Genomic DNA, 11,619 nt, shown 5'->3' on the forward strand with positions numbered 1-11,619 from the left:
TACTGACAATCATATTAAATAAATTCAAACACAATACACATGAATACTAAATATTTACAAATATTCCATTAAGCATATGAATATACTACATAAATGCTTTAAGCTGCCTGGCCCCAGTTGTTGGTCTCTGATTTTGTTTGCCATGCGCTCCCTTTTTTCTGGAGGTGACCAGCTCACACCTACATGGTCCTGTTGAAGGAACAGACATAATGATGTAACACTAAGCAGATTTTTTGAGAAAATCTAAAGATATATTGCTTCTGCCATTTCAGTACTGTATGAGGGAGGTTTATGAATTGAAAAGAATATACTTTTCCCAGACTAACTTACATATTGAAATATAATACATACAGTTTTAAATAGCGAATTTGGAAAATAGAAGCTTTAGTGCATATGTTTTTTAATAATTCTAAGTAAAACTGTGGGATAGAAGGTACTAACCATCTTCAGGGTGAGCTGGGACATGGGCTGTGGGGCTTGATGGTTCTGCCTACCCAGTTTAGGCTTCAGTGGCACCTTGTCGATTTCCACACAGAGTATTTTTTGCGGAGGCTCACACACATCTATATTGTCCTGTTGAAGAAACAGACATAACCATGAAATGCTGGGCAGGTTTAAGGAGTGCTTCTTAAATACAAAGATATATCTTTCTATCATTTAAAAAAAATAATTCATGTGATTTTAAATAAATGACCTAGATAACATAGTTGCTTAGGTGTTTAATTTATCAAATAAATCTGAAAATAAGTAAAAATCAGAAATGGAAAGAACTTACTGATACCTTCTGCTGCCTCCGCTGTCTCTGCTGCTGTCGCCACTGCTCCCTCCGCTTCTGCTTCTGCTGCTCTGTGATTCTAGGGTTTGCTCCCTGTCGTGGGGAGCTTCTGGTCACAAGTGCTCCCTGTAAGGTCCCAGAATACACGGGCGCCACTTTTGAGGTCCTGGAGGGCATAGGTAATCCCTGGGTGGAAGAGACAGGCATGCTCAGATGCTCAGCAAGCCTCCGTTTTCCTGCCTTCATGGTTCTGTTGGGCACTGCTGCTTCCTTCAGACACCCAGTGGGCAGTGGAGAACTGGCAAGCACTCCTGCTCCCTGTGAGGTCCCGGTATGTACAGGGTTCCTGTCAGGTAAAGGTGCTTCCTGTGGGGACTTGGAAGACACAGGTTTACCCTGCGCAGGAGAGGCTTGAGGCTTCTGCTGGAGCAGTTCCTTCCTCAGTGGCTCTGATATTTTGAGCCTTTGCCTCTCTGCAGCCTTTATGGGCACGGGTACTCCCTTCTCAGAAGAGGCTCTGGGTGACACCTGCAGCAGATCCTGCCTCAGCGGCTCAGGTATCTTGAACCTCTGCCTCTCCTGGGTCTTTTGAGGCACAGGTGCTCCCTTCTCAGAAGAGGCTCGCTGCGACAGCTGCAGCAGCTCCTGCCTCAGCCGCTCAGGTATCTTAAGCCTCTGCTTCTCCTGGGTCTTTTGAGGAACAGGTGCTCCCTTCTCAGAAGAGGCTCGTTGCGACAGCTGCAGCAGCTCCTGACTCAGCGGCTCAGGTATCTTGAGCCTCTGCCTCTCCTGGGTCTTTTGAGGCACAGGTGCTCCCTTCTCAGAAGAGGCTCTGGGTGACACCTGCAGCAGCTCCTGCCTCAGCCGCTCAGGTATCTTAAGCCTCTGCTTCTCTGCAGCCTTTATGGGCACGGGTGCTCCCTTCTCAGAAGAGGCTCTGGGTGACACCTGCAGCAGCTCCTGCCTCAGCGGCTCAGGTATCTTAAGTCTCTGCTTCTCCTGGGTCTTTTGAGGCACAAGTTCTCCCTTCACAGATGAGTCTCGGTGCGACAGCTGCAGCAGCTCCTGCCTCAGCCGCTCAGGTATCTTGAGCCTCTGCCTCTCCTGGGTCTTTTGAGGCACAGGTGCTCCCTTCTCAGAAGAGGCTCTGGGTGACACCTGCAGCAGCTCCTGCCTCAGCCGCTCAGGTATATTCTTCTCCTGGGTCTTTTGAGGCACAAGTTCTCCTTTCACAGATGAGGTGCGGTTCGACAGCTGCAGCAGCTCCTGCCTCAGCGGCTCAGGGATTTTGAGCCTTTGCCTCTCTGGGATCTTGTTGGGTATAGGTGCTCCCTTCTCAGAAGAGGCTTGAGGCTTCTGCTGCTGCAGCTCCTGCTTTAGTGGCTCAGGGATCTTTAATTTTTGCACCTTTGAGGCAGGCACAGGTTCTCTCTGTAGAGACTTTGTAGGCACTGGTGCTCCCTGTGGGGACCTATCAGACACAGGTGTTCCCAGTTCATTAGCGGCCCGTAGCAGGTGCTGCCTCAGATGCTCAGGGATCCTGAGTTTTCCACGTTGTTGGAACCCAGTGGGCACAGGATGTCCCTGGGGGGAGCCAGCAGGCACAGGTGCTCCCTGAGGCTTCTTCCGTCTCCACTCTTGCCTCTCTTGCTTAGTGGTCTTCAGTGAGTTCCCACACTCAGCCTTCTCAGACCCAGCAAGGACAGGTGGTCCCTGAGGCTTCTTCTGCCTCCACTTCCTCTGTTGCTCTGTGGTCTTCAGCGTTGCATCTGAGAAGCCTGAGTGCAGAGACTCTGCCTTCTCCGATGCATTGTTGAAGACCAGGGATGAGGTGCGGTCCCTCTTCTCAGCATAGACAGGCACAGGTGCTTCCTTTTGGGACCTGGGAGGCATGGGTGCATTCTGTGTATTCTTCTGCCTCCACAGTTCCTTGGTATTCAGTGTTGCATCTGAGAAGCCTGAGTGCGGGGACTCAGCCTTCTCCGATGCATTGTTGAAGACCAGGGATGAGGTGTGGTCCCTCTTCTCAGCATAGACAGGCACAGGTGCTCCCTTTTGGGACCTGGGAGGCATGGGTGCATTCTGTGTATTCTTCTGCCTCCACAGTTCCTTGGTATTCAGTGTTGCATCTGAGAAGCCTGAGTGCGGGGACTCAGCCTTCTCAGATTCATCGCTGAAGACCAGGGATGGGGGGCATGGATTTTCTCCTGCCTTTATTGTTCCCCACCACTGCACTGAGGTGAGGTCCCCATATTCAGGCTCCTCAGATATAGGAGAGGAGACCTCCATTATTGCCCACCACCACCCTGCAGCGAGGGCAGTGGTGAGCTCATCTGAGAGCTCAGAAGATGAGGACTGCAATGCACTCTCAGGAAAACTGGTGGGGATGGTTGATATAGTCATGTTGATGTGTGATTCGATGGTGAAAGATAATCAAAGAAATGAACAATACTGCCTTTGTCTTTATATCTGTAAAACACTGTGGCAGAAAGAGAAAGGCAAGAGATATATAATAGTAAACATTTAAGAGCCTGGAAGTTGGTGATGTTAGATTTTTTTTCATTTACAGGTACAGTTTTCCAGTGTATGCCCATGCCCAGTGGGGGTCCACAAGTGGAGTTTTTATTAACATTATTTTACCAATTAATGTGCATAACTCAGATGCTTATAATGTAAATGAAAACATTACACAAAAAATCTAGTTCAGATGTAAAGAGCATACTCACGATCACTCGCCAAAACTCGCTACAGAATGCATGATGCATCTGCACTCATATTTATAGACTACTCACGAACGTTCTATGGAATGCAGCGATCATAATGACGTAACAATTGACCACGCCCACTGGTCTCATTGGCTGAAAATTATCTTTGAAAGACACATCTGCTATACATATTAAAATTATTACAAACAATTATAAAAATAAAATGAAATCTATAAAAAATAGCTAAATTTATTGCAAAAATAATATAATAAGCACTTTTATGACAGCAGAGCGCAGCAGCCAGCACATCAAGTTGTGTGTCAACAGTACAGTATACTTTGCAACGCTGCAAATGGCGTGATTTTAGGTCAAGGTTTTGGCTGTCAGGCAAAGATGCCCTTTGTCGGTATGACCGCTCGAACACGTCCGGTGACTTCGCCTGATGGCAGTTTGACGCCATTATTCTGGCATGATTTGTTTAATTATTGACTATTTGAAAAATGTAGCACCGTCATATTTGCAAGAATAAAGATGGTCACATTTATCTTTAACAATATAAAAAGAATAGCAAGCACAACCATTAATATCTATGTACAATATCTATGTTTTATTTGATGTTTTATTATTATTATTATTACTGTTGTTGTTGTTGTTGTTAGAATCAGAATGAGCTTTATTGCCAGGTATGTTTACACATACGAGGAATTTGTTTTCGTGACAGAAGCTTCCACAGTGTAAGAGAATGACAGTGACAGAACAAAAAAACACAGATAATAAAAAATAAAAATAAATCAAAAATAGAACAAGTAAAATAAGGAATAAAAAATACACAAATCGACAAATCGACAATTGTATGTACAGGTATATAACAATAGACAGTTGTATGTACAGGTATATTATGTGCAAATTGAAATGTAGACTGAGAACATTTATTATATAAAACATTTATTATGAATGTGAGTTAGTCATAATAAATCAAGCAAAAATACTAAAATCCCACCATTGCACAAATTGATAACTGCCTAATGCTTCGCACTTTTACCAACTAGGACTGCCGTTTAACTGGGAGAGCACTCAGCCAGGACTGTTCGATTCCGAAATTTTTGGAATCGAGTCCAATTCCGATTCCTGGTTCTGGGATCGATGGGAATCGATTCTAAGAATCGATTCCTCACTGTTGTTTTCGATTCTTTTTCGATTCGTGTTGTTTTTTACTTAACCTATAATCTTACCATGACTGCAGGACAAAGGTCATAGAAAGTATCCTTCTCATAATATGAAGCTTTATTTGTAAAAAAAAAAAAAAATTACGATACATAAATTGTAATTTTGTCTGCTTTGCCCGTGAAATTAGTCATAGCTCACAGCTCAGCTGTGCGTTTATCGCATGAACTGAACAAGACATGAAGTGTCTAATAAATGTGCACAGTTCAGCTGAATGATGAAGTTTACTATTAGTTTAAAATTAACAAGCTGTACATTGAAACAAAATAACCAGAACATTAACAATAACTGATAGAGCTCGTGGTTTATCTGTCGATCAGATACGCTCTCAGCCACTGATCTATGCTCGGGACGTTTTCTTTTATAATTATCATTGGCTGATACGGTTTTTTTTAAAAATAGTATTTTAGATGGAAATAAGATCAAGACCCTTGATGATCTATTCTGTCGCGCAGCGCTCAAAATTGTGGACAAGCCAGTTCCACCGTAAAATAACCTCTGGATCGTTTTTTGAACAGGTTCATAGCGAGCATGAGGGAGGTGAATGGTTCTTCTCAAACGGAAGGCTGCATCCTACAATTCAGATGATCCGACTCCTTTTCTTTCAGTTTATTTTCGTGAATTTAAATGTGTGCAGCCTTCCGTTTGAGAGGCACCCATAGATACGCTTTGTCGAACTGAAAAAGGCTCTGAATGAGGAGTCGATTCCAACCTTTGGAATCGACTCTCAATTCCCAACGCCTCGGACTCGAAGAATCGATTCTTTTTGGAATCGATTCCCAGCCCTACACTCAGCTAACGTTAGCTCTGAAAAACAAAGAAGAAAATCGCTACCCAGCAGACGATTTTGTATTTATGGTCAACGAGGACAGTAAAAAGAATAAAACAGGATGAGAAGGTATAATAGTATTGTGTAATCTAGCCAACAATATCGCACACATTGTAGTTAGCAGATAGCTATCAATATATTATATAACAAGTTAGCGAAAACAGTTGTGATTATTTTGGACATTTTTTAATAGCTCGACATGGCGTTGGAAGTGTTACAAATAGTTCAACTGTAAAGAATGTAATCTCCATAAGTGTTATATTTTTGCACTGAATTAATCTGCGTTTTTGAACGATGCGGTTATTAACGGTCACTCACTCATTAAGACAGTGACTCTTTTCCGCCTACTGACGGTTTTAATTATGTATAATATCTTTTCTTTTATTTATATCAATTCACAGTTATGCTGCAAGAATTTGAGAAAAGATTATACACACATTTGATAAGGTTATGAGACGTACAAGTTTTGAACATTGTGACCCTGGACCACAAAACCAGTCATAAAGGTTATGAATTAAGATTTATACATGAATAAATAAGCTTTCGATTGGTGTATGGTTTGTTAGGATCGGACAATATTTGGCCGAGATGCAACTATTTGAAAATCTGGAATCTGAGTGTACAAAAACTATTAAGAAAATCGCATTTGAAGTTGTCCAAATTAATTCTTAGCAATGCATATTACCAATCAAAAATTAAGTTTTGATATATTTACGGTAAGAAAATGTATAAACTATCTTCATGGAACATGATCTTTACTTAATATGCTAATGATTTTTGGCATAAAAGAAAAATCAATCATTTTGACCCATACAATGTTTAGTTTTTTTTGTTATTATTATTATTAAAGGGGTCATATGATGCAATATCAAGTTTTCCTTTCTCTTTGGAGTGTTACAAGCTGATTGTGCATAGATAAGATCCCTGAAGTTGCAAAGACTAAAGTCTCAAAACCAAAGAGATATTCTTTATCAAAGTTAAGACTCTGACACGCCCCCCTAAAACGGCTCGTTCTAACACGGCCCCACACATCTACCTCACTGTGTGGAAATATTAGCATAATGCCGCCCAAATGTGCACGCAAAGAAAGAAGGCGTGGTTTCAGTAACCGCAGTTAGTGTTGAAGCAGCATGTCAGGGAGACGCTGTGTGTTTCTAGGCGAAAGCAAAAGCACTTTATTTGGCCTTCGTAAATAAATATGTAAATGTATTTGTAGTATACTTAGCATGAAATAAATGTATTTCAAATACATCTTAGTATTTATTTTTCACTAGGCTCTACTTTTAGTAGCAAGCAAGTCTTGAGACTGCAAGATCCCCTAACATTATTGGTGACCATTTGAATTCTTTACCAATCATAATAATGCATTCCATTCCACACCGTTACTTTTACAGGAATGATTATAGATACAGCATAAACAATGTATATTTGAAACAATACATGTTTCATCCAGATTTTGTTTTCAGCTTTTGAGAATAATTATTACAGCTATTTAACATTACATTTGTATGTATGTGTACTTTTTACATACGTTTTATAGGTTTAAAATCAATGCTGATTATTAGAATGCTGTAATAAATAAATTGGCGTACTTGAGCTTTTTATGCATTAATTTTAATGCCTTATAAAACCTAGGATTGATATTTTAAATTGAGGATTGATCCTCTTGAAAGTATCGATGCTTCATGGTCTTCTCCTTTATAGAGTTAAATGCTGATTTCTTGTGATCTTTTTTCTTTTTAAAGTATAAAACACTAAACTTGGATGCATCGCATTCATGGAAAGTGCCATGTAAGAAGAATAAAGACATATTAGGAACATGAATATGTGACTGTTGCTGATCCCCAAGAGCTCATGAACACAATGCGGCACAGCTTCTGTTCTTTTGATGAGTCTCTTACTCTGAGCATTTGAATTGTAGAATCATTTTCAGTGTCGTGATCGAGAATAAACAATGTCTCCATCTGTGTAAACAAAGCACATGTAAAGTAGCAGATGAATATGACAGCTGATTTAACCTTAGTGTGATCAGTAAGAGGTGGTGTGTGAAGTGTGCCTGGCTTAATCATGAATGCTGAGTGAAAAAGTGGCTGCACTGTGTGATGGGCAGTCAGCTGTGTAAATGGAGCTTATTTGATGCTTCGATTCACTCACGGAGGAGTATGCAGATTCTCATTTACACAGGCCTGACTCCTGGCCGACGCAGCCAACCAAGACACCATTATGAAGAGGCGTTTTGCAGTCAGATCACGAACTCACAACAAAGAGAATGATGTGAAATAGAGGAGCCAGTTGTACAAAAAGTCATTGATGTGAGCATTAGCTCAGAATGGGCAGAAATTAGAGAACAGTGTTACACTTGTGTTTTCCAAAGTCAAACAAACATACATGGTCTGCTGTAGTGTACAGGCATGTGCTTTAATTGGATTTGATAGTTTCACATCATTAATACTGGCCACACATCAGTTTATAAATGTACTAAATGAAGCCCTTTTGTCAAGCCAAAATGGAAAATTCAAAATGATAAATTTAACGCAAAGCAACATTCAATGTAGTCAACATTCGCTGTGTCATGATGAGTTTTTAGCAACAGATTTCTCCATCAATAGTATTTCTCCATCATTATCTCTCAAAAAACATGTACATGTGCTGATATAAACACACTCCTGGGGCTACGTTCACACAACAAACCAAACCCAATTCTTCGTTTTTGTGCAGTTGTTCACATTACTTTTTGCATGTGACCTGGACTGAATAGGCGACTCCTGTGGAAAACACTGGAAAACCTGGCATGTTCATCGTAACATCAACACATTTTATTATATAAATGAACATATCATATTTTGCATTTTTATAGGACATTAGAAGAGATTTGATTTCTATTAACATCAAAATATATTTAAAAAATATTTTTGCACTCTGCTGTATATTACTTTGTATAATGAAATTAATTATTTTATTATTCAATGCAAAGTTCGATAGAATAACTTATAAGATGAATATTGTGTTTGATTAAAAATCACAAGAAGCAAAATCCCAAACTGTCAACAAAATCACTTGGTAAAAAAAAAAAAAAATCATATTCGCTTACAAAAATACGCAAGAGAAGAGTTGAAAATGTCTGAATCAATGTGATAGTTATACAACGGCTATATTTATAAAACCCCATATATGTCACACGATAATAATTAGATTTGGGCCACATTCAACTTCAGTGTGAACATAGCCTACCGTTTACAGTGCAGAGACCATAATGGAAATCTAAGACTTTTTGTCATTGAAAATAAAAATGTAAGACATTTAAAACAAAGAAACATCAGAACAAGAAACCTGAGAAGGAATATTTATTCTGCACTATTTCTAAATAAGTGATACGTGATCATCAGACATTCAAATTTACACTTAAATTGTTATGCCGATATACTTTGTTAATTTTATAATGGAAAATATATTCATTTTGAAAATAATGCACAATTGCATAATTTTCACCAGTGGTCTCAGATTTTTGGACCCCAATAACTATATCAAGCTTACAGTACATGCACAATAAAGCAAGACATGGACCATTGGCACTTTGTTTAAAAAATGGTCTTGTTGCTCTCTTTCATTGTCAATTTCTAAAGCATTCTGTACATGCGTGTCAAACACAAAGAGCAGTATGTGTGCTTATATGTGAGACAGAAATGAAAGGCAGAAAATGTCTTGCTGTGGCGTCTCTCTGGAGACAATAGGAGCCCTTGACCATCGTTACGACGGACACAGCACAGACAATGACACTTAGCATTAGCTTGAATCAAATGCGGTACATTATATCAAACATTACTGTCTTCACTGACTCTTTGAAAAAAAAATACATTCAATAGCTTGACTGTAAGTGAAAACAGCTTAGCAATCAGAAAATACTGCAGATGGTTTGACCGAATTGAGACGCAGACCAAAGGGGTAATTGTTGCCCAGCGGGGGAGTCCGAAGCCACTGCTGAGATTTCTGTCACCTTGGTTCTACTTTTCGATAAAAGTGTGAACAGCGTGTTACTGCGTCCTGTTTGCCCTAGAACAGGGCCGACTGCACTTCCTGCAGGCATGACACACTGACGCACAGCATCATGATGATTGGGTGCAAGCCCCCATTACCCTTCTAGCAGGAGTACGAGGGAGGGAAGGAAAGCTTATGTGTATGTGTATGTGTGTGTGTTGGTGTATCTGTGCCTCCTCGCAATAAATGAGCACTGTGCACCCATCCGTAGCGAACCTAATGGAAAAGCAAAGAGCATCATTACCTCAGACGATCTCTGGCGCTGTGCCTCCCCCCATCACCATTCTTTGAAAAATATGGACTGGATATGTCAAAATCCCTTTTCTGAAGGACACGCACCATTTAATGGACAGCTGATGGGGTGAAGCATCCTCAGGTGCAAGCTTGATTATCCCGTTTACAACTGCAAGCTTTTTTGCGGCATTATTAACAGCATTATCTACAAACAGCATGCACATACTGCCTAATGTATCATCTACAAGCTTCTGAATTAAAACTTGCTAATCTCACATGGTTCCAGTTACCAAAAGGCTGATAAAATTGCTCTTGAGAGTTTGCGTGTTAGTTTAATGATGGGGCAACTATAAAATGCTAATTTTTTTCAAACCAATGCACCTTCAGAACTTTCCTTGCATTAATATCTGAAGAAATTCCCCTTTCTTATGTTGCATTTTTATGATACGTCACCATTTGGCCCCCTTTTTTTCTTGTAGTTGCAATAAAAACCATGTACCCGAGGATTCACAATCCTTACTTTGTCTGTTCCGGGGCTTTGGAAATACCTCCACTGCTTTGCTTGCTGTGAGCGAAAGCACAGATGAGAAGGGTTGATAACGGCATCAAAGTCATTATTCCTCCTGCTGCTCCACTGCTTTTCCCCTCCTCTTTTTGCCGCTCACAAAGAAAGGCAGTATGATAAGCAAGAACACTCTAAATACTCAATTGTTGTTTACACATAGTCGTGCAGACTATAGACGGCCTTGGCGTCTTGATTTCGGGTTCGGGATGGAGAGTGGTACTGCTTGTCCTTCTCCAGGTTCAACCTGTCCAGCACCGACTTCTCTTGCTGACGATCGTCAGCTTGTAGCTTTTCCTGTTGCAGTTTCTCTCGATGCGACTCCTCTCGTTCCGGCGGTTCAGTCTGACTCTGCTGTTCGCGGTGCTGCTGTTTTGGTTGGTCACGGGTCGGCTGCTCCTGGCGCAGCTTATGCTGCTTTGGCTTGTCGGGGTGGGACGAGCCCGAATCCAATGGACCGCCTCTTCTTCCAGGACACGATAAGCAAAAGATTACGCCTGCGGCTAAAAGGAATCCTGCCGACACAAATGCCACGTACACCGCCGCGCCTGGCTCGTACTTGCTGCTTTTGGGCACTTTGGAGTCCATAAACGTAGTGATGACCTCATTGGTGAACCAGGATGCGGGCACCAGACACAGGACCCCTGCTATGACGAAGCAAGCCCCTGCGGAAATCGCCGTATGTCCCTTAGAGCGATAACTGCCACCCCAGCGAGTACATTTCAGCCCTAGGGCGGCCAGGCAGAGTCCCATTGTCGCCATAATGCAGGAAAGCACCATAGTGGTGCGTGCAGTCTGGAGATAAGCCGGCAACGCCAGCACCGAGTACTTAAGCGAGCAGCTGAAGACTCCGGTGCTGTACCAGGTGCAGTCCATCCACAGTCCCTGCATCTGCGAGATGGCAGTCATGATGTTGGAGCCCACATCTGCGCTCACCTTCCAGTTGGGTAGCAGCGTGGCCACCGTGGCACTCACGACTCCCAGTACCGCCAGAATGAAGGCAAACATTTGCATGGTGGAAGACGGCATCGTCGGTCCCTTCCCCCTGCGGCCGTCCCTCTCACCTTGCAGTGGCCCTCGGTGCGCTGCGTTTCCCTATCAGCCCGGCGCAGGACCTGACAGCAGATAATTCCTCCGCACTGGCTCCACAAGGCTGCGATAAAAAACGGAATGAGAATTGAACTGAGCGAACAAGCGTGACGGTCTGACAGATGAGGCACGGGGTCTGATGACTGAAAGGGAAAGCCGCAATTTT

At 41.9% G+C, this 11,619-nt stretch overlaps 1 protein-coding gene across 1 annotated transcript; it reads right to left on the bottom strand.

Moving 5' to 3' along the window:
• Positions 1-10,338: 10,338 nt before the first annotated feature.
• On the bottom strand, positions 10,339-11,393 carry cldn20 (claudin 20). Its single transcript, XM_016244310.1, has one exon. The coding sequence runs from the start codon at positions 11,391-11,393 to the stop codon at positions 10,518-10,520; it is 876 nt and encodes a 291-aa protein (XP_016099796.1). The 3' UTR covers positions 10,339-10,517.
• Positions 11,394-11,619: the final 226 nt, after the last annotated feature.

This window comes from Sinocyclocheilus grahami, unplaced genomic scaffold (genome assembly GCF_001515645.1).
Source record: "Sinocyclocheilus grahami isolate Dianchi unplaced genomic scaffold, SAMN03320097.WGS_v1.1 scaffold714.1, whole genome shotgun sequence".
In the NCBI taxonomy this organism is placed as follows: Eukaryota; Metazoa; Chordata; class Actinopteri; order Cypriniformes; family Cyprinidae; genus Sinocyclocheilus; species Sinocyclocheilus grahami.